General features: G+C 46.2%; 1 protein-coding gene across 1 annotated transcript; it reads left to right on the top strand.

The window, feature by feature from the left end:
• The first annotated feature begins 13,342 nt into the window (after nt 1-13,342).
• On the top strand, nt 13,343-25,277 carry YWHAB (tyrosine 3-monooxygenase/tryptophan 5-monooxygenase activation protein beta). The gene is made up of 6 exons (XM_015881523.2): nt 13,343-13,478; nt 19,911-20,211; nt 21,202-21,325; nt 21,897-22,060; nt 22,805-22,900; nt 23,371-25,277. The coding sequence occupies exons 2-6, from the start codon at nt 19,918-19,920 to the stop codon at nt 23,425-23,427; spliced, it is 735 nt and encodes a 244-aa protein (XP_015737009.2). The 5' UTR covers nt 13,343-13,478; nt 19,911-19,917; the 3' UTR covers nt 23,428-25,277.
• Nucleotides 25,278-25,858: the final 581 nt, after the last annotated feature.

Genomic DNA, 25,858 nt, shown 5'->3' with positions numbered 1-25,858 from the left:
CATGGGAAAAATACCATAGGATCAGGTACTTGCTTGTTATTCCCTGCCCTGATTTATAAGCACAGCACCTCTCCAGAAGCTGTGCTACTTCTCAGCTCTCTGCGCTTGGAAATGCTAAGCACAGAAAGTGGAAGCTTGAGTGAAAAAGAAAATGAGAAATCTAAAGCAGAAAGAAAGCCAAAAAATGCTGAACTGGAGGAGGCATCAGGGGAGAAGGACAGGACTGGAGAGTTTAACCAGAGGTTGTGCAGTCATGGGAAAGTTCCAACAGAGCTGCAGAAAAATGGTCTTGAGGCACATCCTATGGCCAAGGAGAAAACCCAAGAGGTTAAGTAGGACTTTCACAGCCCATCTAGCTCCTCTCAAAGGCTTCATAAGAGAGAAGCCCACCTGGAAACCAGATCAGTAATGGTAAGTGCCTGTGTACTGAAGTAGCAGGTTGACTGGACATGAATGAGAGAGGGCTGCAGCTCAGGCAGATGGACATCAGTCCTGTGTGGGTATGGAGACAAAGGAGCTGCCCTTGAAAATCTGAGCCACAGTGTCTTCATTGTACAAACCTTCCTGCCGAGCAGATATTTTGTGGAAGAGATCCTAAGGGTTTAGGAGCGAGGATTGAACAGACTGTGGCTGAATGAAAGCATGGAACTGTGCAAACTGCTTCCTTCCCTCCTTTCATTCATAGCAGCTCATGGCATTGGCTCAGTCACAAGAGGAGGCGATGCTGGGAATGACAGGTGGAATTTAGTGCATTTGAATTTTAATCAGCAATTATTGTAAAACACAATAATGCTTCAACTGGTGGGTAATTTAGCTCCAATTCCAAAAATACAGACTGATCCACTCTAGCTGTAAATTTCCAACCTCTTTCTTCCAAGCAAACTAGCATATAGAAATGTATGAATGATAACCAAGCAAAGTAATGATGGCTGGAGAATTTGGATGAGCTGCAGAGCCAAATCACATAGCAGTAGTATGGCACACATCCCAGGTCACGCTTGGAAAGATTCAGGCTTACTTCTCCAACTGACTATAAGGGCTGTGGCTGCACCCCTAAGTACATACATGGGTACATTTAATGGTAGGACTTGGGTCTCAGAATGTGTGGATGCGATGTTCCATGCTGCAACACTCCCCAGCTCTGCTCCTTCCATTGGGCATCGTTGGTATGGCTGAAGCCTTTGGCTTTGGGACTACTGTGCACACATTCCCAGCCTGGTTTGGGAAATATCTTTTTAAATGAGACTGCTGAGTCTGTAATGAGAAGAGGACAGAAATAATCCTGTGTGTGACTTCCCACAGATGGGCTTTAGTACTTGTAAAAGTTGTAGCAAATGGATTTGCTCCGGGCTTGAATAGACATTGACAGATTTATAGAATGAGTGGTGATGCAACAACACAGCTACAGCAAAGCTGTGTCTAGGAAAGAGAAGTTGCTGCACTCACTGGAGGACACTTATCTCCAAGGGTGGTGCTGGCTGGTTCAGGTGCCTGCACTGAAGCTGCTCTCATGTCCTGCAGGATGGAGCGGCTGGACTACAGGGAGAAGCAAAAATGCTTTTTCTTCCCCTCAGGAGCCAGGAGCAGCTTGGCACAGTGAGGTGGTGATTTTCTGGTGCTGCCTGCAAAGCTGCTTTTACCCTTTTTCCTCCTTGCTTTTTCCCTTCCTCCTTCCCCCAGGCTGTTAGAACCGTGTTCCAAAAACGCTAACAAGGACTCACACGTCGGTAGGTACCAACAGGGCTAAATTTGTTGTACATTATGCACATTTTTCACACTGCAGCGTTTTTGCTGAAGTCAATAGGAATAGTGTTACATAAGAAGCCCCCAGCAGATTGCTTGTACAAGACTATGAGATAAATAATTTGAAGCTGTGACTCCAGCTGTGTAACTACAAACTGAAGGCCAGCCCAGCCAAGTGACAAGACGCGTTTTGCCATCATACCCTCCAACACTGCATCACCTTGAAGATGAACAGAGGCCTCAGGTATGTGCTGGAGTCTTCACTGGTAAGCCAACATTTGGCTTCTCAGCAACCTTTTGCCTTCTGATGCAACCTGTCCTAAAGCCAACAGGTCATGTGCTAGAGCTCACATGTCAGGTATGTCATCACCAGATTGGTTTTCCCAGTGGTGCGACTCCTCTGTAAGGCCATAGGAACTCATAGGAGGGGATTTAAGGGAAGATTGTCTGCCTCCTGACAGTTCCATTTTAAACGGCAAAATGTAAATGCACCGCAAGCATATCCTGGGAATTAATTTGTACATGGACTGCTTTAGTAGTTTCAGAGCTATTGTATTTGTTATCATCTGTATACGAAGATACATTGGCTCCTGGTAACACCAGTGAAGAAACAGATAATATTTGCAGGTTTTTACTCAGACGACGTTCTGCACTCGAATTTATCACTTTGCTTCTTATCTCACCAGTTTTATTTTTACTCCCCTCTTCACATTTAATTTCAGCACTTTTTTAATGTTCGCAAGCTCATCCAATCATTCACCTTTGTCAGTCTCTCGCAGGGCATCACTGCCAACAGTATTAATTCAATTCCTTCTGGGTTCCACTCTTTTGCTGCAGAGTTTTGCTTCAGGTTCATCCTCATTGCTTCCCATCCTCAAAACACGAGGCCCACTCACTCGGATGTTCACTGTAAGCTCGGTACCAGCAGTTTCCCATATTTGTTAATTTTTCTGCCAAAAAGACTCGATCGCTTTCAAGTTCAGTTATTAAGAAGTTTCTCATTACTGTCTGAAAACCTGCCTTTCTTTTTTCCGCCCCCATCCTTAACAGCGCAGGATGGATGCTCTCCATTTCAGGAGATAGAGCAGCGCTGTGTTCCATTCCCTTCTCTCCGGTGGAAAACATCTTCAGTTTCCTTTTGACAAAATGGAGTTGCAGCAGTGATTCAGAACCGCTGAAAAACTGTTTTAATAAAATAGCGCCCTTGTCAGATGAGAGAAAATATGGTTTCAAAGCGTCTTAGAGGTCAATAAATCTGCTGCTGGCTGTCTGCACAGATAACTACCTTGTCGGACAAGGCCCAAGAATTGCTAGCAGTTTGTTTCAGTTAAAATGGTGAAGAAGGGAGAAATAAGGGAAGGAGGAATTTGACAGTCAGTCAGTATCAGCCTATAAGGTGCCAGCTCTTCTTTGGATCCACTGGGATCCGGATAGGCCACGTAATACAGTAAGATCAACGTGAGCTCCGATGGCTCACATCCATTTCCATTCTTTTCTGAAGGAAGTGTCTAATTAAACACACGTGGGTTCATGTTCATCAGTGTCAGCTCCGCTCTCCAGCAGGGAGCTGTGCTGCAGGACCTGCACACCTGAGCACATGGGGACACTCAGAGCAGCCAACCACAGCAAAGCACAGAAACTGGACCCGTCCCCAACAGACTTTCATTTCATTTACTTTCTGCTTGATTTAGCTGTTTTCTGAAACAATTTCAGCAGTGAAATCCTTTTCAGAATGGAGCAGGAAGATTTTCCTTCTGAAAATGCTGAAAGATGATGTTTTCGTGCTGCCAGGCTTTCTTGTTGGGTTGCTTTCAAAACAAAATTCCAATGAAACACAGTCAGTTTTGTGAAGTACTTTGATTGTGGTGGGTCTGCTTAAATATTTTTCTGCCTTTCTCTAATTCTCTATGTGGGAGAAGCAGGGGGAAGGCAGAGCAGGTGTCACACAGTGTGTTGGAGGACCAGAGACCTGACACCCACGTTCACAAGGGGAGGAATGTGGGGCAGATGCATCTGCAGTGCAGGGAAGAGCACGGCAGCGATGGGGAGAGCCGTAGGAGCTGCCTCCAGGAACCTGCTCCATCCCCTGCACTGCAACTCTGGCACCCACCTGTGCCTTTCCAATGACCTCCATCAATGCCCACAGCCCAGTGAGCCGCCTGCAAGAGCAGGTGTGCCTCCTCAGATTGTGTCTGCTCAGATTTAAGGCTTTTTAGGGTCATAACAGCCTTATGAGTGGTTATTTTGAACAGTGTCCTGAGCAGCGCAGCCCCATGCCAGGCTGTAGGCTCAGTGCTCTGCATAAAGCAGGAGCTGAGCTCTCAGGACCCCTATGTTTGTGCTAAGAGAGGCAGAAGCAGGAGAATTTTAATGCAGATTTCAGCATCCTGCAGACACAAAAAGAAATCCAGGCTTTGCAAAGTCAAACAGAAGCGGATTCATCCTCCTGGGAGCTACAAAATAGGTTAAGATGCCAAAAATAACCTGCTGCTAGTTATAGATGCTCCGACTCTGTTACCAAGACACGAAAACTTGAGCAGGGTTCGACACAACACACTTGTTCCTCTCTGGTGTCATTGTGACCTTCTGCAGCTTCCCCAGCCCAGATGCAACCGCGTTACAGAATCTGTCACTTGTAGTTTGTGCTTGTGCTCTGAGCAGGTCTCACACTGTAGAGAAGTGTCTGGGGGGCTCAGCACCCCCAGGAGAGCTGTGGCACAGGGATTTTTTCTGAAGAAAAATTATAGAAATTATATATTATATTATAGAAATTATATATTATATGTATATATTATATATATTATAAAATATATATTATATATATAGAAAAATAATATAGAAATTATCTAAACCACAAACAACGCTGATCCATCCCTGCTGTAGGGACCACTGTGCTGGGGAAAGGGAATACAGCGGAGCAGTGACAGAGATGGGCTCACCCTGTGTGCTCTGAGGTTGGGGTGCTGGAGTGAGGTGGGGTGCACTACAGGTGCCCTCACCCTGTGCCCATCCCTTGCAGCACCATCTGTGCCCAAAGCATCATTCTGTGCTAACTGGCCACATCTGTGCCCTGGTGGAGCTCCTGCCATGAGCACAGGGCTGGGAATCACTGGGAAGACCGGCCCTGTTCCCATCTCCTGCCCAGGGCAGGCAGCAAAGAGGGCCACTGGAACAAAGAGAGATAAACAAAGGATAATCTGTCAGGCAACGATTCATCATTTAAAGCCAAAGCAAAGAAATAATTTCCCAGCTAGCACAGCACCAACCAGATGGGCTGAACCACTCCATCAGCAGGCAGGTGTCCCAGGGCCCAGAAACCATCCAGGCATGGCTGCAAGGCAGCTATCCCCGGTAGTTCTGGTATTTCCCAGCACAGATAACCAAACCTTGTGCTGCTCCCACTGCTTTAATTGATTTATTTATTTGCACGAAGAACCAGCGGCGTCTCCTGCAGGATGGCTGCAGTGGTACAGCCGCTGCCTGAGGAGCAGATGCTTCGCTAGGAAATCATTTCCATTTGCAAGATCGCACATCAAGAAAGCAAACCTGCACCGTTCAGAAGGGTCTGAAGGAGGGAGAAGGCAGAGAAGGACCAGAGGGAGCTCAGAGCTATGGGGGGGAGGAGATGGCACTGGGCAGGTGGCCCTGTCCACGTCAGGATGTCACAGGGCACAGCCCTTGCACGGCTGCCCAGAGCTGTCACCCCGCAGTCCCCCAGGCCAAGTTTGGCAGTATGACAAGCTGCTGTCAGTCATTCAGAAGCCTTTCAGCAAACAGAGGCGGTGACAGTTCGCAATGCAGAGCTTTTCTCCTCCATCCTGAGCTGCGCTGGATCCCAGGATGTGTAAAATCTGCTGGAACATGTCAGTAAATCCCCACACTACAGGAGGTCACCTTCCCTAATCTACGATGTCCAGTTGCATAACTGAGATCCTGAGCAAATAGCTTACATTTAATCTGTGCTTCCTTCCCTCTCAAGCGTGGCGAATCAATTCCTGGGTAAGCAAAGCTTCGACGCGGGGCTGGAACACACAGTGGTCACAGCAACCTCCAAAAGAGCTGAAAAACCAAGAGAAATGGACAAGGGAAGGTTTTCCTGCCCGCACATGCGCTCTGCATGTCCATCCATTGGGCAGGAGATGCTGTGCTTAGCATGCAGGGCAGGGAAATGGCACCACAGCCTTCAGTGATGTGTCCTAGGGGAAACAGGAGTGGAGGGAGAACAAGAGCAATGGGGCTGCACATCCTCCTCCCTGCAGGGCTGCAATGGGGCAGCCATGGGGCTGGGGCTGCTCCCACCCATAAAGCATCTTCTGCAAAGGAATTTAAAGCGTTAGTCCCAAATCTCCTAATTTACCCTGACTTTTTCTCTTTAATAGTATTCATGGTGGAAGCCATCTGGACTGGGTAATTTATTAGCTTAGAATAATTCAACTGCTTTGCTAATCTCATCCCATTTCCCAGGGTTCCCTCCAGGTGCTCGGTGGTACAGCAGGATGGGAGTGCTGTGCTGAGGCTGCCCTGCACCCACAGTCCTGCCAGGGCCAGCATCAGCCCCACTCCACCCACAAGGTGAGGGGGAAACAACTAAAATGGAGCTGTATGTGAAGATATATATTTGTAGATCTGCATCTGTATACACCCATATGCACTCAGCACTCCAGCAAAGGCTGAATGGTTAGGACCATGTTCATGTTCCTTAGCACTGCCAGCTCTCTTGGTGGGAAGCAGGAGGGTGTCCCATGCAATGGGTTTTCCACGCTGTGTGTCCCTGCCACTCTGTAAATGCCACCATGGCTGTGGCAATGATGCAGGGGCGCAACCTTCCCCATCCCCTGGCAGGACAGAGCTTGGCAGTCCCGGTTGGATTGGCCACACCCCAGCAGGGCTTCTGCTGTAACAGGGACTGAGCATCGAAGCTGCTCTCCAGCAGCCACCCGCTGCCCTGAACACTGGCCTTGTTGCAAAGTCATAATTGAGCCCTTATTAGCCTAAATGATTAAACTGCCCTCTGTTGAGAGAAATCAATTTGCCAGCAAATTTCCTTCTGCTCAGCTCGCAGCACCAAGCACTCTCAAGCTGTGCTCTGCTCCTATGAATATGTGGGGATGGCTCCAATTGACATTGTCTTTGGCCATGGGGACCCCCAGCCCGAGGGAGGGTGGGGGGGAACACTGCATTGCCCCTGCTGCCATCACCGCCCCCTCCTCTCCTTTCCTCTGCAGGAGAAACAGCAGGAACCACAGCAATGAGATCATCTGCTCCAAAATTACTCACACTGAATTAATCACCCAGCAGCACCGGGGGAGCAGCCTGGGGACCTTGGGGATGAGCAGGGAACTTGGGGAGTCCAGCACAGGGGCTCGCTTTGCCTCATCTGTGCCTGAGCTGGGGCTCCCACCAGGCTTCAGGATGGCTCTCCCTGATGGGTGGGCACAGGGAGGTGTCCCAGCACTGAGTCCCTTCAGCGCTGGCATCGCAGCACTGAGCTGCTGTGCTCTGGAATGAAGCTGGCTGCAGCCTCACCAGCAGCAGGTCTGGCCGCTGCCTTCACACCAAGCCAGCTCTGCACACAGCTGTGATTAAGTTATGGCTCGTACAGGAGTAGGGCTGCCAGAAGACATCAAATTACTTCCCTCTGCCATCATCAATCAGATGTGCTCATCCTTACTTCTGCAAGAAGCAACCTGCCCTGGTCCAGCTGACCATGTCCCTGCCCACTGCCCTGCACTGCTGCCCAGAGCTGTGGGTGACCCATCTCTGAGGGTGCTTGAGGCCATGGATGGGCCCTGGGCAGCCTGAGCTGGGTGCCAGCTAAGAGCAATGGGAAGCTGGGTGGGCTCTAAGGCCTCTTCCAACCCAGCCATCCTGGCTGTAATCCCCCGGGGCTTCTTGTTGCTTCTAGGGATGCTGGGAAAATTAGATATTTTTGCCTCTTTTCGGTGCCTTCCAGAAAATCCATGCTTTAATGAAATGTTTGTATTTCAGCTTTAAGTAATCAGCAGCTCAGATAGGATACAAATTCTTTCTTTTTTTTTCTGCTTCTATTTTGCCCATTTCAGAGAATCTGCAATATTTTTCTGGATTTACGTCCATCATAAAGCCAGGATCCTGTCCCAAAGCAGCCATACTGAGGTACGGCTGAAAATATAAAGACTTAATAAAAACTTATGCAGTAATTTGGCTCTTAATCCCAAACACAATCTCTCCCTGCAAATAACGGCAGCCTCTGCAAGATTAAATTCTCCCTGCATATTGTTTGTAGGCCTGATACCTTCTATCAAGCTTAGAAGGGTTTTAGGTTCTTAAGTCATGGCTCTGTAATTGCACATCTGATTCAGCTTGTGATGCACAGAGCTCCCGAGGAAGCTTTTGTAAAGATTTCTCCATGTCTGACAATGGTGTGTGACACTGAGATGCATTTTGTACATCATGCAGTGCAGGGAAAGTGCAAGGCCAGTGATTTCTTAAAGCAAAATGCCTGCTGCCCTGTAGCTTGCTGCAGAAACGCCTTGCAAACTGTGCTGGTTGTCCATGTCGTGCTCACTCAGCAAAACGTCCTGGCCAGGTTATATTTAACCTCAGCTTGAGCATCACTGTCGTAACCTCCCATGCAATCTGCCTGGGCAGTGTCATAATTAATACTGCCCTTGCTCAGGCTATGAGAGGAACATGCGATGGCTCAGCTAGCTATAAACCACAGCAGAGATTCCATCTGGTCCAGCGTCTATTTATACCTCCCCAGCCCCAATTAACTTTGAAAGTTGGGGCTGGTGGTTAAGTAGAAAAATGGTTCTTGAAAAGCAAGATGGGGTGTGCAGCAAGAGGAGAGATCCTGGGGGCACAAAGAAGCTCCAGGCTGAGGCTGGTGCCTGGGTTCCAGCACATGCACCACAGGGAGCTGCTGTGGCCGTGTTAACTGATTGCTGCAGGGAGTGCAGAGCTCATCCTTGAGTAGGAAGGAGTTAATTTTGCCACGAGGCTCAAGCTGACACTGCAGCACCTGGAGCAGAGTCCTGGGACTCAGTGCTTTCTGCTTTGTGGCGTGCATGAAGCAACGTTTCCAGTGTTTCCAGCCTCACCAGCTGAACTGGAACCACACCAACAGTGGGAAAACTGTGCTCCAAGAGCAGGGTCAGGCTGGGCCTGCTAGTTCTCCTTTGTTCCCAAGGGGCTCTCTATGCCTGGTGCCTGCAGGCTGTGCCGGCTCACACATCCCTGCCTGGGACTGCACAGAGAGTAGTCAGCCCCAGAGCTGAGCTCAGGGTGGGCACAGTGAGTGTTTGCAGCAGCACAGAGCCTGAGAAAGGGCCTGTCTGGGCCACCGCCATCGCTGTGCTGTGCCCAACCAGCACTGCCTGCTCTCTGTGCCCAGGAATGTCTTATTGCCGTGCTTATGGAAGAAGGACAGCATGAGCAATGCACAGCTAGCAGCAGGTCTGGCCAATGATGATGATGGTGGGGATGGTGGCATCGCAGCTTCTGATCTTTTCCTTGTTTAGATACACAGGCATAGAATACCACAGAGAAATGAGCACCAAAGGAACACGCTGGGAGGGATCATAACTGCCCTTTGAAGAGAGGAGTACAGGCTCAGAACTGTCAGAGATGACAACAATGGCATCTGACTGAGTCCATTTCCCAAGGGGGCAGGATGTGGTGCTGTGGCTGTAGTGTGGCTGTATTCTGGTTTGACACAGCTAATATGGATATGGAAGTCCTTGCCTAGATCCACCTGTAAAGGCTCCTTGCTGATCTCTCACCACCATCACTGCAGTCTTTAAGACTACAGGACCCAGAGCAGTGTGTCGATGTGCTCAGGAGCTCCTCTCATTTCCCACCTCTATCAGTCTGCTCAAACATCTCTCTCTGCTGGGCTGCTTTGCAGCAGCTGCTGGGCAGCAGGTCTGGGAGCAGCGCTGGGACGCAGCGGCTGCTGTCACCCACAGTCCCAGGGCTCTTTGATTTGCTGTGCTTCCCATAAAGAGTCTGGCAGGAAATTGTTTTAAAACAAAATGACACATCCTGTCTCATTCTCTGGGGTTACAGTCACAGATCCTTTGATACATTTATGTTTGTGAACTGTTTGTTTGCATGCTTTGTTATCCCTCCACATCTCAGACTCATCCATCTTTGAGAGCAAACCCCTGCTATCTTCATTCCACCATTTCTTTGTCCCAGTCACTTCTTTATTAAGAGCATTTTGTCTTCCGAGGCAGCTGGCATTAAAATGGATAATTAGATTATGTTCTGGCACTCCAAAGGTAAATGCATTAACACTTTCCCATATACTCTGCTGGCCTCTGGCTGCTCTGTGAGCATTCAATAAATGAATCCAGCCTGAAATAAAGATGTTTTGCAGAACCAGGCAGATCTTTAGTATGAACAGGGAAGTCTCAGCTGGGATTTTCAAGGCAGCCTCACGCTGTTATGGGCTTTGTGCCTAACAGCACATTGAACCCTGGCTGTCCTGCGTCTCTCTGTTTGACTTTCTGTCCATACAAACCTGAGGAAGACAGCCCATTTTCTGTGATTCTTGGGAGCAGGATCCTGCTGAGGGAACTCGGGTGGCCCACAAGCAGCACTGGAATTTCCAGCAACACATGGAATTTGGTCACTGACATTTCCTGCAGATCGGTGTGCTGAAATGCCCTTTGTTTGCCCTTGGGAGTGGAGGCACCTTCATGATATCGGAGCAGCTCTTTCCTATGGGAATAGCAGGTGGCAGGAAGAAAACCAGACTTTTATTTTCAGAGAAAAAGACATAAAAAAATCCAAGGAAAGCAGAGTGAGGAGTGAGGCTGGGATGGTTTGCAGCTTAAACCTGCAGAACTGTTCTACCTTTGCAATGAAGGAGGTGAGAGGAGGCATTGCCCCACGTCCTCTGCCCCCATTGGTTTAATCAGCGCACCTCAAATGCAGGAGCCTGCTGGAAGAACTGGCATATAAACATGAATTAGAAGGAAATCTTATCCGGGTTGCTGGGGAAAGCTCTAGGAAGCCCATCCTAGAGCTGCATACTGAACTGCTTGGGAGGAAAGCAATTACGAGCACTGAGCGCATGAAATAAGCCTCAGCACCAGTGTCGGACAAACCTGCCCTTCCAGCTTTCCATGCTGTTACTGATTAATTCTTTTATCAGCCCTGTGCCATCCTCAGAGTTATCCCCCAGCTCTGACCATCAGTGGCCACTTCCTTGGAAGCCCCCATGGACTGTTAAGCTGCTGACGGCCCACTGGATGGTGTCTATTAAGAGAGACACCTTGAACGACAAGCCAGAGGTTGGAAACGTGCTGCTTCAGAGCTCTCAGTGTGAGTTCTCTGAGAAAAACAAAGATTTCAGGGTCATTTACATGGGGAGGAGGAGGAACAGCCACCTTCTCTTTTGTGGTTGATTCGCTGCATGCCCCAACCTGAGATCTTGGGTAGAAATGTGAAGAGGGAAATTGCGGTCCTATTTAAGAGTAGATAAAGCTCTGCTCTTTGCTGTGAACTCTTTTATTTGACAGTCAGGTTCTGCACAGGATGAAGGCTGAATATTCCATGTTCTATTCATGAAGAACTTCTGAGCTCTGGGCAGCTTCTGTACTTCTTCAGTCTTTGGGTTTTTAGGCCTTCAACATGACAACAGCCAAAGCCCAGATGCTGGCGTTCCTTTCCATCCCTCTTCTACCCTTGGAAACTGGATTTCCTAAAGCTGGCATCTTGGAAGGGCTTGCTTTTTGGTCCTTGAATTCTTTTAGGTGTTACCTGACATTAGAAATGCACAGCAACTCCACAGGTCTCAACAGCTACAAAATTTACAGCAGTGCATTCAGTTCTATTTATGCTGCTTTTCTGCACTGCCACTACTTGCAGCCTGCAATAAATTACCTGGGTTTAATTCATGACAAAGAGTTCATTGCACCTCCCCAGCAATAGCATTCTCTGCTTGGGACGCTACAGCCAACACTGCATTCCTGGAGCTGAATTTCTGCCCTGTCCAAGTCGTTTATTCTGCCCTTATTTCCCATCACACCATTTTCTACTATTCAGGTCATTTACATTTTCTTGCTCACGCAGTTCCCTGCCATATGTTGCTCTGTTGCTTTGCAGTTTTGCTCTTTCCTTTGTTGTGTAAAGTAATCTTCAGACCATCAAAATCAAATAGGTGTTTGACTACATATATTTATGATGTTGGCCCATGCTGTCAGAAGTGGACGTTGGTGGTATGGCATTTTGCTGCCATATGACAGATGGCAGCAGAGGGGCAATCGGAGCGAATGGAAGATGCGTATGAAGTGCGTATGAAGCAAAGACGTGTCACTGAGTTCCTCCATGTGGAAAAAATGCCCCCCTGTTGGTATGTAGTGACACTTGCTGAACGTTTATGGACAGCAAACATTGGCTGTGAGCACAGTGAGGCGGTGGGTGGTGTGTTTCAGTAGTGCTGACAGCAGGTCTTCTTTGCTGGTGCAGTTTGTTACAAGTACGGCATGCATGCCAAAAGGTTGGACACCCATGTCATAGCAGGTGCCTTAAACCAGCATCCTAATTCCATTCAGCATCATCCCCTGCCACCTCAGTTAGCTTCAAGGATTCTTTCTGAGGTGTGATACAAAACACAGTGGTGTTTAAAAATATCACAGTGTTCAGAGTAGCAGTACCTCCATTTTTCTGTACTTTGCCATGATCTGCACAGTCCAGATGATGTTTGAGCTTGATGACAGAACTGCTGACAGTATATACAGACATTTCCCTATTAGAAAATACCTGAACATCACAGGGGGAATTTAAAATGAGTTTTCAAGTCAGACTATTGCAAGAAATGGGAATACTGTTGCTTTAATAGTTCCCCAGCCAGTTCTTTCTTGCTTTTAGGGTCATAAAAGGCTGCTGCAGACCTGACTGTGATCCTTCTTCCAGTAGCTTTTCACTGTCGCAGAATCCCTTCCTACAACGGCAGGGGCTGGAATTACCAAGATTGAATGTAATTATGTGCTGTTGTTTTCTATCCCCCTTGCATTAAAAGACACACAAATTGTGATCAGTGACCTGTGTGACTCAGCTCTGGAACAACTGGAAGGCCCAGCCTGTGGATGCAGAACACAGAGGGGAAAGAAAAAAAGAGTAAGAGAACCAAAAAATACAAGTCCTTTAGTAGATTACGATGATATTTTGAATGCTTTATTTCAGTACCACAGTGTAGCTCCATCCCTTTCTCTTTGGGTGACACTTTGGGCAGCATCTCGCACACAGCGATGGTGCACTGCCATCAGCTGTTTGCTCCTGGGATCTACCTCAGCTCAGAGAGAAATAAAACAAACGAACAAAAAAAAAAATAAATCACAAAAGCTGAGCGGCCCAAGACTTTATTCCTTAAATAAAACTCTCAGTCCATGCAACAACCACCGCAGGGCCTGGCCCGGGCCGTCCCTCTGGTTGCAGCAGTTGATACGGATCTCTGGGATCCGTCGCTTTATTCACCCCGCTCCATCCCGCCCCGCCGCCATTTTCCGTCTCCTCAGGGCGGAGCCCATAGCAACCGCCAGCCGGATGGCGCCCGCCGGGCAGCGTCCAATCAGGAGGCGGCGCTGCCCCCCTCCCTCCCCCCGGCGCCGGAAGGGGCGTGTCCTGGAGGCCGGAAGCGGGGCCGCAGCTCCGCAGGGTGTGTGTGTGCGTGCGCCCAGCGGCCGCCGCGCTCCGTTCGCTTCTTCCGTCGGGATCCAGCCGCGCTCCGCGCCGCCCCCCGCCAGGTGAGGGTCTGCGGCCGCCCGCCCCTCGCTCGAGGCCGGGCCGCGACGCCGCGGTCCCGCTGGAGCCCGGGGAGCGGGCAGGGGAGGCCTGCAGCTCCCGACCCGCCGCCTGGGGGGAGGTGGAGGCCGCGGCGGGAGGGCCCCGCGCCGTGCGGAACCGGCCGCGCCGCTTCGTCCCCACCCGATCGCCGAGTAACGGTGCGACCCTCCCGCGGGGGCGGACGCTGCGGGGCGGCTTCTGGCCCGGCCACACCCGCCTGAGTCACCGCGCTCCGCGGGGCGAGGCCGCGCACACCTGGACCGAGCCGCGGGCCCGCGCCCTCTGTCGCCGCCCGTGAAGGGCTCGGCCCGGGCGGGGGGAGGAGGCGATCCGCCCCCAGGGCAGGGCCCGGCACGGCTGGCGGCCCCCTCCATCTCCTCCTCCTCCTCCTCCTCCTCCTCCTCCCGAGGGCTCCTCCCTTCACGACCCTCTCCATGCTCCGGGCCTTCTCGCGGCGCTCACAAAGCCCGGAGCTCTTACGAGGCGCCTGCTGTAGGGCCCATCCGTGTGAGCCCGCTCAGGTTTAGGAGAGGTGATGAGATGAAACGTCTGCGGTGCTTCAGAAGATGTTACACCGATGGTGTTATTTTTAATCTTAAATTATTCTTATCTGGGGATAGAGATGAGTTTAGGGAGGACTGCAAAGCTGACTTCACGCTATCCCCAATATATAAGAAGGTTGGGTTAGTCACCTAGAACTAACAACTTTAGGCCTTTATGAGGTATGTATAATTAGATATTAATTGGAATGATAACAAGTGGGATGCAGTCGCTATGTTAGCACGTAGGGCAAAAATGTATCTCATGCTGCCATTGCAGTATCATTCAGTTACTTAGTTAAATTCCTTGCCAACCGTTAAAATAACTTTATGGGGTAGGAAGAAAAACTGTTTATCACTCAGGGTTGTAGAAGCAGAAGAATACAAAAGAATTTTAAGGTTGTGTAGCATTCCTGGTTATGGGAATACTTGTGTCTTCACACATGCGCTGCTGCAGGACCTCAGGCAGAAGTTGTAGTACTTGTATTTAAAGAGTAGCTTGCATTGTTTGAAGGCAATATGGAGATGCAAATCGGTCTAGAAAAGGAAAGAAAAGAACGTGAGTGTTTTCTTCACTCTTGATATTAAAAACCTGCAAAAATATAGTTTATGTAATAGTTGGTTTATTAAATTGGTACCAGTGGAGTGGTAGACTCAGTGCACAGATGGGCCCGGTGCAGTTTTCTCAACCTCATTATGTCAGTACTGCATGTTCTGATCTCTGCTATTTTGATAGAGTCCTTTTTTTTTGTAAGCAGCCCTTTGCTGGTATGCAGCTTTTTGTGCTGTATGTGAATAAACTCCAATAAGGAGGAGTTAAGTCAATAGTTATTTGAATAACGGGATGAGAAGCTTGTACTGCAGCCTGTCTGGTGTCCTCATAAATCCCAGCAGGACTAGGCCTTATTTTAATGGCTTTTATATGACCACACTTTTTGCTCTACGCTGTAATATAAATGTTTTCAGATTGTTATTAACAAGTGATTTACCTGTGATACAGATACATTCGTTTGTCATTAATTTTATGCCTGGGGGGAGATTTTTTGTGGGATAACTCGACTATTTGCACTTGGACTCGGGCTAAAGGCGCATTCACTGGAACAAGGTGTTACCACGTAAGTATGTTGTACTTTGGAACCACGTGCTTGTCTCCACCCGCAGCTGTCCTGCGTGAAGTGCCATAGGTATGGAGCAGTGCAATGCTTCTCAGCCTCCAGTTCCTCATCAGAAGTCAATAGGGACAGTAAGGCTGCGGTCACTAAACTCAACTTGTCCATACAGTGTCAGTTTCCATCCCTGCTCTTGTTACTTCTGATAGAAGATCCCATGGTTATTTGCAGAGATTGAAAGCCTTTGTACCATTTTTCCAAATGATAGGGAAAATCAGTTTGAGGAAAGAGCAATTAATGGTGGCAGAAAGCTGCCCAGCAAATTGAGGCATGACTTTATAGAATGTTAATGTGATCTTAACGTTTGCGGAATGATTAGCACCGAAGGCCGGGATGTATTTCTAATCAGCAGGTACAGAGGAGGTTGGTGTTGTGTGCTGCACAAGGTCAGTGAGAATATCACAGCTGTGAAACCCATTTTTCTTTTCCCTTCCTTAAACATGCAGTATATTGTACTGAACTTTTGTCATAGCCAAGCTCAGGGTGGCTGCAGAAGACTTCAGTGTTGTGATTGTATCAGACGTCCATTTTCTGATCAGTTTTTCAACAATAGATGGTTGCCTTGGAGGGAACTGAAATAGAGAGACACAACGAAGTGAAATGGCTGAGGTAAAGCAAAGAAGGTTCATCGCACTCCATTTATGGAAGGGCAATTCCTTTCATGCAGAAAATACTGACCGAGCGATGCCCGCTTGATGGTGGCTGCCATCAGTATCACACAGGTTCTGCCAGCATTGTAGCTCTGCTGTCAGCGTGTGTGCACCTGAATGATGGCTTTGCCATTTGTTTCAGGAATAAAAGCTGTTAGTCTCAATAATTACAGAAATAGAATGGAACGTACCTCACAGACATGTTTAATTTTGTAATTCATTGCCTATCCACAAACCTGTAAGGTACATCCATGTGTTGGTAGTTGAACCATAAATGTTGTACCACACTAATGCTTTTCCTGTTACCATTTGAACGGATCTACACAGTTTGTGACCGAGAAATGATTGTGTCCCATTTCACTGAATCTGATTTCATACTCATTTCTCCCAGTGAAACATCAGTCTGTTAAATTGCATCTCTGTGTGACTCGTTAGTGATGGCTTTGTCAAACCAGTAGTTTTATAATGAGGTGGAAGTGTTTGTCTGACAGACTCTGGTAGTTACTGTGAGGAGAAAAACAATACACAGAAATCGATGACTTAATTAGCATCAGAAGAACAGGCAGACTTCAGGCCAGCATCAGCTTATTAGTATTGTCTTGTCAGTTCAATATGTTACATAAGCCAGATTTTTTTTCAGCGTCATTTCTCATCTAGTTCCTACAGACCTTAAGCTCACTTACTTCTGATCTGTTTTGGCTTTGTCCTAAAGAGTTGGTTCAGCCTGGAAGCAGTGAAGGCCGCAGAGCAGGTGCTGTAAGTGCTGAGCAGCAAGATGCTCAGTCCTCCTCAAGCACTTGCAGTCTTCTGAGGAACGTTACCTTACATGGTTTGCTCTTCAGCTGTTATTGACAGTAAACCTCCACTGCTGTGCATCACTCTTCTCTTGAGTGCTCTGGGTGTCCTGAGTTCAGGTGCTGTGTCCAGGATGGGCACACCTTCTCCTCCTTGCACTGAAAGTAACTGAGCATTTATAAACATCCTGAGCTCTACCTGAGGTGTTCGTCATTGTATCAGCTCTCACCTACACAGACGTAAAACTTTTTGTGGGGAGGGAAGTAAGCAGTTGTAATCTCCTGTCTATACACACAATCCTGCACTTGTAACGGGTTGGAAGTTTAGGCTGTATGAGGGAGAGATAGTTTTTGTCTCTTTGAGTGCGGGGAATCAGGGTGCTTTGAATTGCTGGCTGCTTGTACTGATGGCTGCAGCTGCTGGCTAATAGCGGCATTCCTTCCTGGAAGTGGTGCCCAACCGCTTCTTTCCGGAGGGCTGCTAAGTTGTCGTTTGACAGATTCTTAAGAAGTCAATCTTAAGAATTTTCAATGTATTAACAAATCTGAGTATCTTCCGCTTAGAACAGGCAACTTCTGCAACTCCTCCATGGCTGTGATCTGCACGTCTTCCCTCCTTTGTCCATCTTCCCTCTTTCCCTTTTGCCAACATGGCATGGCTTCAGTAGTACCAGAGCAGATGATTCCTGTTGGCCTTCTGTTTGTCACCTCTATGTGTCTGGCTCCCAGCTGCAGGTAACCTTTGTTAGCTGGCTTCTGTTTGTGGCCTAGGACTATTGTTAGCTCTAGGCTTTGCTTGTTTCAGACTGTGGCACACTGATCCATTGTTAGTGTGGCTTCCATCTCCTTTATGGGAGGGACTAGTTATAAGTGATACTTGCCTCTTTGCCTTTTCAAACATCACTCCTTTCCTTGTATCTTTTTTTCCTTCTGGCAAACACCTCCCTCTTTTGGAGCTCAAGCCAGCATAGCTCTGCAAAGCTCTTCTCCAGGCTTCTAGCAAGGTAAGCAACAGAACAAAGTGGTGATCTTTACACAGCACCCTGTGGCTGAAGTGACGGTAGGCTGAATGGCAGGTTGCAGACATCTTGGTGTGGGCAATGTTTTCCTTGCTGCATTTAAGTTCTGTTAACTCCATTTTATGGAACAGTACTTTGCAGTTTCATAGCAAACACGCTGAGAGTACAGATATTGAGATAAATCAACAGTTCAAACCCCTGTATAATGAATTCTTAATTTAAGCCTGTGAAGATCTGAGGAGCTCCATCTTCAGTAATGACTTTGAGTTGCACTTAAGATGTGCATGAATGTGTGCTACTAAAGGAAGTTATTTGAGAAGCAGCATTGTAATGCTCTGTGCTAATGCTTTTGCTGTATAGCTGGTGTGTTAAAGTGGTTTCTGGAGCTCTTTTATCCACTAGCACTTGGTCCTTGCAGTTCCCTCTTGATTCCCTCAGCACATCCTTACATGAACCCACTGGCTGCCACAGACTGACTTGCATCCAAAGGTAAATATGTCAGTTAGCTCGATAAAACAAACTCCTCAGCATTTCAAAACTGATCTACATTTTGTTTGTAAACAGAATTGTGGACCAATGACTTGTGTGCACGTCAGACCACTATTGGCAAAACGCAGATCAAAGATCAGACTGACCTTTCAGTGGTGAAATGTAAACTACTGGCATTGCTTGCCTTGGGCTTCAGCATGCAGGCTTGGGCTAATGTATGATTGTGTTCCCTGAAAGGAAGAGAAGATGGTGGCAGGACTTCTAGAAGCTGTGCAGACTGAGGAAGTTCAGAGTGTTTTGTTTAGGTGTCCTGTTACTTAAATTTGGCTCTTGGGACATAAAAGACATTCTTCAGGTGTGCTGTGTTCATGGATGAAGAAATGGCTTTACTTCCCATATGAAGCACATCATCTAAACACGGTGCTGAGTTAAGGAAGTGGTTTGGGAAGTTGCAGCAGTTATAATAGATCCTTTCAATAGTGAACAGTCTGGTGATTTCCTTAGTCTTACTATGTATGTGTACATGTACACCGGTGTTTTGTCAATCCTTTACATAGAGCTACAGTCTCTTGCCTAATTAATAGAAGCCTGTGAAAGCCAATTAGGAATATATTTTTCTCATTTATTTTTTCCTGTTTCTTTCGAGTTGTTTGTAGGCTGTTTAGGTCTCACACTGAATATTTCTGATCTAGACATTGAGAGCACTGATTGACATGAAGCAGCAAGAAAGGAATCTTACTGCTCAGTGCTAATGAAAATGACCATTCTGGGGCTGTCAGGAAGTGCAGATTTTAAGTGTATGGTGAAATGTTACTGATAAATCTGAACACCTGGGAGTCTGTGAGGCATTGAGGTCCTCAGCATTGAGACTCATTTTGTTTTCCTGCAAACTTGGGCCCAGCTGATGGAATACAACATTAGCTTAGTGTCCAAGTTAAATAAATGTTGCTGCTGTCTTGTAGGAACATGCAGTGCTCAGTCTGATACTGACAAGTTCTTAAGTAACTTCATTTTTCTTTGCTGAATTGGTTTTGCAGCAGTGACTGTTACACAGGCCACATCCCATTCATTACTGTGAATGTCTGTGTTACTTAAAGACCTTAGGAGCCCAAATCCGCAGCCACTCTAGGTGTGTGGAATTGCCCATTTTAGACATGCATCTATCTATATATAAAGAATAAATTTCTAGTAGAGCAGTATAAATGTATTTTCTGTGCTTGCTGTCAGCTGTATCTATAGTGGGTGTGGTACATTCCCATAGAAACATCTCTAGCAGTGAGCAGGAGATGCTTGCTGTCAGGAGGGGTTGTCCAGCTGCCCTGTGCTCTGAAACAATTGCTGTTGAAGACTAATACACAACCAACACAAATGAAGGCTCTGCTGATTCTTGCTGCAGAGCATGATGAGGTGTATCCCAGGCTGAGCTGTGGCTGCTATGGGAAAGAGGAGAGACTTACTCAGGGAACATGCTGACGTGCCTTCATGCTCATTTAGATTTTGCAGAAGTATGAGGAATAATGGTTATGTGCTTTCAGGGTTGTGATTATACATACTTTCTGTATGTACATTGTTATTTGTCAATTTTTTACACTAAAAGCCATTTGTATCTATTGGAGTGGGTAAGCTTGCCACCTTTTAGTAACTGTGAGTTGTTCTTCACCCATCAGCATTAACTTTTGCTGTATAGACAACCTAAAAGTATTTTCCTGTTTTTATTCCCTGCTAATTACAGGATAGCCATGGATAAGAGTGAGTTGGTACAGAAAGCCAAACTGGCTGAGCAGGCCGAGCGTTACGATGACATGGCTGCTGCTATGAAGGCTGTCACTGAGCAAGGACATGAACTGTCCAATGAAGAGAGGAATCTCCTCTCCGTTGCCTACAAGAATGTTGTGGGGGCCCGCCGCTCATCTTGGCGTGTGATTTCCAGCATTGAACAGAAAACAGAGAGGAATGAGAAAAAACAGCAGATGGGAAGAGAATATCGTGAGAAAATTGAGACTGAGCTAAGAGACATCTGCAATGATGTTCTGGTAATAATCCAACAGCAAAAATAACAGTAGCTTGTACTGCAGTATTCTTCAGAGAGCCTTAAGGAATCTTATTTGTGTTGTAGATACTGCATCACCATAGCAGGGAAGCAGTTCTGCTTAACCACGGGTTTAAGTCCACTTCTAGCTCCTAAATAATATAGTTTGTTTCACAAGGAATTTTTTGTATTCTTACATGTTTTAAAAATAGCATTTTGTTTAAATAGAAATGAGCAAGGCAGTGTTAAAGGCCACCTAACTGCTGGCCTGTGCTCAGTGTGAAAGTGAGTTTAGCAATAGCAGAAATCCTGATTAAAAAGCTTGCTGTTTGCTTAAATTGTTTTGTTAATGAATGCTGACTTTCTGAGGATTGTTCAGTACCTTTTAGGGGATGGAGAAGGTTTGCACTTCCCCAAAATTAGTTCTGTTGCTTCTTTCTCTTAAATGAGAGGGATCCTTTATTCTGTTGTTTGTTTTGCTACAGATCTACCCTCAGGAACAAATGATGCCAGTACTTTCAGTCTTCTCACCACTTTCTGAGTGCGCTTGTGCTGTCTGTGCTGCTGTTCAGGTTTTCAGCTGGAGCTGCAGATAGAATCAGTTTGTTACAGATTCTCTGATGTGCACAGAGTTAAAACCTGTGGTGGGAAAAGTGACTGCATCTGTGCTAATAGCAGGCTGCTGCTCTTCATTAGAGCTTGCTTGTGGGTGTAGGTTTACTGTAGTGTATTTCTAGGAAATTAAGCAGTATTAAGCTCCAATAGCCATTAGGTTCTGCAGGAGTGATTCTCAATAGCTTCAAATGTTCTGAGGATAAGAATACAAGTGGTTTCTTTTTTACTTACTGAGTTGAGGGAACATTGAAGTGACTTACACACAAGTATGCGTGTTCATGTTCTACCACTTTGTGTTTACTGTTGTAATGGAGGCTTGGTTTCAGACATTGCTTTTTGTTTTCTTCCCAAGTCATAAAAATAATGTTTGCTTTCTCAGGAACTCCTGGATAAATACCTTATTGTCAATGCCACGCAGCCGGAAAGCAAGGTCTTCTATTTGAAAATGAAAGGCGATTACTACAGATACCTGTCAGAGGTGGCATCTGGGGACAATAAGCAAAGTAGGTAGAGGTGAAAGCTCTCGTTCTGCTGGGGTCTGCTGTTTGCAGACTTTCTGCTTACAGAGGTGTGGGACGTTGGGTTACCGAGTCTTAAGTCAGTTAAACTTAGGAAGCGTTAAAGCAATGCTGAACTATGCCTGAGTTCTTGGTGGGTGTCTAATCTGGCCCACAACTTGCAAGCTTAGTTTGACACCATTCTTGAACTTAGTGTTACCCATTAGGGAATGGACTTCACTTTCTTCTGAAAGGCCATACTGAGGTACTGAACACATGACCTGCCTAAGGAAAGTTTCCTTCTCAGGAGAGTTTAAATGTGTCATTTAGTTAAACTCCTTTCCCTCACACTGTATTGTCTGGATTTAAGTTCTGTAGCCCAGACCTTTATCTGAACAAATATTTCAGCCTTAGTAGTTGAGCCACAGGCTGTTCCCTCTGAAATCATTGAAAGAACCTTGAGTGCCTTTGTAATTTTATAAATACCTAGTGGCATAAATAGTCAGACCAAGAAAGCGAGTACCATGAAGTACAGCGATGTACTGTACATTAATACGCTTGTAATTGCTTCTTGCAGCAACGGTAGCAAACTCTCAGCAAGCTTACCAGGAGGCATTTGAAATTAGCAAGAAAGAGATGCAGCCAACGCACCCCATTCGACTTGGGTTGGCTCTCAATTTCTCTGTCTTCTATTATGAGATACTCAATTCTCCTGAAAAAGCCTGTAATCTGGCCAAGACGGTAAGCAGACTCTGTGTTACCAATTTTTATGTGGGCTAAGGAGATAATTACATGGTTACAATAGCACCTTGTAGATGATTATGGTTTCTCATATGAAATTCCTTAATTACGTTATCATCTTTAAAGTATCTTGGTATGTTTTCAGGTAACTTAGCTGGACTAATTCTCTAATCATGGCTCTCAGCTCTGACCTGCAGTGTGCGCTTTCATGTGTAACAGATGGATGGGCAGCGTGGCTTTTAGTCTCTGTTAAAACATACCTGATGTCCTGTACTGTTTTGAAAAGAAACCCAAAACAAAGAATCCTACTCTTCTGCCCAGAAACACCCAACCTTTGCCTTCCATTTCATTTCCTACTTACATATGTATAATATGTATCAACTGAATAGTACCTTCCTCTTCTACAGTCACTTTAAGCCACTGAGCTCTTCACCTTTCCTTTAATTAAAGTATTGCTATTAAGTTTTCTTCTTAGACCTGACTTTCAGCTGTGTGAGTCATAGTTCAATATGGCAGTGTGTACTTACTTCTTCAGTACTTGGTGCTGGCCTTAATCTTGGCCCTTCGTGGGGACTTCTCTTTTCCCACTGGCTCTTTAGCAATCTGGTGCTTATTCTGGTTTCTTTTTCTTGGTAGAAAAGAAAAATATGGAAGCTTTGTTACAAATTTATGTGATTCATGTAGGCAGAAATGAGTTCAGAGTGCAGAGTGAAAACGCTTTTTTAATTTCCTTGTGTGTTTTAGGCATTTGATGAAGCAATAGCAGAGCTGGACACACTAAATGAGGATTCCTACAAGGACTCCACTCTCATCATGCAGTTACTTCGAGATAACCTCACTGTAAGTAGCACAGGGCAAACCGCTGCATTCTGCGCTGCTGCTTCTTAAGGCAGCTGGACTCTGCTAAGTAGGACATAGCTGAAGATTCATGTAGTTCTGTGCCACTGAAAACACTTTTTGTGAAGCATTAAGTCAGAGTCTTAACTGCACTGCTTCGTGTAACCAGACCAGTCTGACTTGCTTAAATCAGAGACCACTTGTTAACCAGTGCAACAAGCAGCCTTTCTGTAACACACAGTGCAGGGTGCCTGTTCCCAGCAGCCAGACTGTCTTTGGCTTGGAAACTTAGTTTGCTTTTTACTTGTAATCCTCTACCCAGTTTCTAGTTTGTCCTTTAATGTTAAATTTGGTTCTCAATTACGCTTAGCAGAGTAAATTGCACAGCTGTTAACTGTGCTGTCTTCCCTTTACTTGCGGTTGTAATTAACTGTATGCTTTCAGCATGAACATGTATTTGTGTTTTCTTACAGCTATGGACGTCGGAAAACCAGGGAGATGAAGGTGATGCTGGAGAGGGAGAGAACTAATGGCTGTCACGCTTCACTATATGTTCAATGTCACCCTGTATCCTACACATATATCCCTTTGTGCGACAAGCAAAAAGAATAGTACATCGACTTTCACAACCTCAACGTAGCAAAAACTGTCTGTGGGGTAAAAACGGTTGGTTGGTGTTCTGTGTACTTAAAATGGAGGTCGGTTATTATAATGGCATTCCGAATTTTCCTATTATGAACACTTACAGTTCCGATTACCGTGTTTATATTTTTAACTGAACACTGTGATTATGGGTTTTGTGATTGCAATTGACTTTACAAAACTCTTATTGGTAGAAAAATAGACATCAATTATGTAACAATGGAAAGTAAAAAAAATTTGGCACCGAAATAGTCGAAGTACAATTCTGTTGTAAAGTTGTACAGAAAGTTATAGAGATTCTATTGTGACACTGGGGCATGGATGGAAAACAATCCGATGTATGGCATTCCAGTTAGTAACACACTGCTATGGGTTAGTTTAACAGGCACACTCTGTAGACGTTTTTAACCAAGTCCAAGGCACCGCTTTCAGTCAAAAGCTCACTTTGTCAATCCTATCTTTCTGGGGACCAGGTTTGTTTTGAGGAGGAGGGTAACGGGTGAGTTAGCAGCTTGATTTCCAAACTCTTTACACTGGCAGATAACTGGGATTTGACTTCTAAAAGTGGTTTTGTGCTCATACAACATGCATGACTAAGCCCCTTCCCACAGCAATAACTTAATTATATCTTCAATATTCTTCAGTAGTGAGAATTCTTGGTTCACTACCATGGACTTGCAATAGCAGAAGATTCAATTTTTTGAATGGCCTTATTAGTTTGGATGATACCATGAAGTGATCTGCCACTTTTGCATTACTATACTCTTGGGTGAAACAAAAACTCCATGGTATTCCCATTCTGAGTTTATTTCAAAAGCCTTTTACTCCACCGAGCCTTTAAGTTTGCTTTATAGAAAACTTCCCCCCCCCATCCCACTCCGTTCATCATTGACCCTTTTTTACCTGTTGAAACTCCATCAAAGCAGTTTTAGACTCCCACGTACACACACATCATGCTTTCTTTGGTTGTGGCTGATGGCAAGATGGCAGGTGAGACCTGAGGCTGCCAGAGGTCAGGTTTCTGTGTGGGATGCTTGAGAGCTGCCAGTGCTGTTGCAGTCTTCAGCTCATCTGCCATTATATTTGTGGGTTGTTTTTATTTTGTAATTCCAAGATCTGGCTCAAATATTCAGGATTTCCCATCTATTGTACTGGAATGCGGACCTTACCCATCTGCAATGCTTGTAATATTTGAGCCCCCCATCAACCTATTATGTTTCAAACATGTCCCATTGAATAAAACCTAATAAGAGTTGTGTGAATAATGCAGTGGAAAAGATGAGGAACGGTCACCTCTCAGTCTCGCGGTATCATCCCCTGCCTTCACATTCCACGTAGGTATAGGCTCCATCTGTTTGTCTGTCCATCTGTCTGCTGAAGAGAGACTTTCATGCACTGATTTTAAAACTCCCCTCTACTAGCTGAACAAATTGTGCAGTTAATACTTGGCGCTTGATAAATGCAGTAGTGAATGTGGAACCGAGCCTGTCTGTATATCTGGTAGCTCTTTTCGCTTTGTTTTTACTGACCAGTATTCTGCCTAAAGTTTGCTTCTGTGACGGTTCTATTGCCTAGCACACATGTGGTTGTGAGAATAGTATAGCAAAAAGAAAAACCTGGTTATTGATGTACTAGATTTGTGTATGTCTTTTAAACAGTTCTAGTTTCACCTTACACAGAATAATCAGGAAAGTGTAAAAGAATTCAAAAGTGAATAATAAAACAATTTTATCAGTTGGTTGTTGCCTGTTCTGTTTGCCATCCTTTGTGTGGTGGTAGAATCACCACTATTTACATGCTTGGATCTTGGGTTGGGTGAGCTGGTGCTTTCCCAAAGGCACTGATGCTTCATTCAGCTGCATTCAACTCTTTGAAATCAGGGTAGAAAACAGCAGGACAAGGGGAAATGGGTTTAAGTTGAAGGAGGGAAGATTTAGGTTGGATATCAGGGGGAAGCTCTTCACAATCAGAGTGGTGAGGTGCTGAAACAGCTGCCCAGAGAGGCTGTGGATGCCCCGTCCATCCCTGGAGGTGTTGAAGGCCAGGTTGGATGGGGCCCTGGGCAGCCTGGGCTGCTATTCAATGTGGAGGTTGGTGGCCCTGCCTGTGGTGGGGGGTTGGAGCTTTGTCATCCTTGAGGTCCCATCCAACATGGGCCATTCTGTGATTCATGCAATGCTCCCTTGCAGGGAGTTTTGTCCCTCGGCCTTCCAGCTCTGGAGACGAGCAGTTCTCTCTTTGAGGTCACACTTGTATTGCCACTGCAGGACTTAACAGAACTACAACTATACATCCCTATTTAATTTACTACAACTCACT

This window comes from Coturnix japonica, chromosome 20 (genome assembly GCF_001577835.2).
Source record: "Coturnix japonica isolate 7356 chromosome 20, Coturnix japonica 2.1, whole genome shotgun sequence".
Lineage (NCBI taxonomy): Eukaryota > Metazoa > Chordata > Aves > Galliformes > Phasianidae > Coturnix > Coturnix japonica.
Note: the sequence above shows the minus strand (reverse complement) of the source record. Positions and strands in the feature narration are given on the sequence as shown.

Bases quoted from the DNA above. Each gene is read 5' to 3' on its own strand.
- YWHAB (XM_015881523.2), top strand. From the start codon at position 19,918: ATGGATAAGAGTGAGTTGGTACAGAAAGCCAAACTGGCTGAGCAGGCC. The intron at 21,326-21,896 runs GTAGGTAGAGGT...TGCTTCTTGCAG, and splicing joins ATCTGGGGACAATAAGCAAA to CAACGGTAGCAAACTCTCAG. The intron at 22,901-23,370 runs GTAAGTAGCACA...GTTTTCTTACAG, and splicing joins TACTTCGAGATAACCTCACT to CTATGGACGTCGGAAAACCA.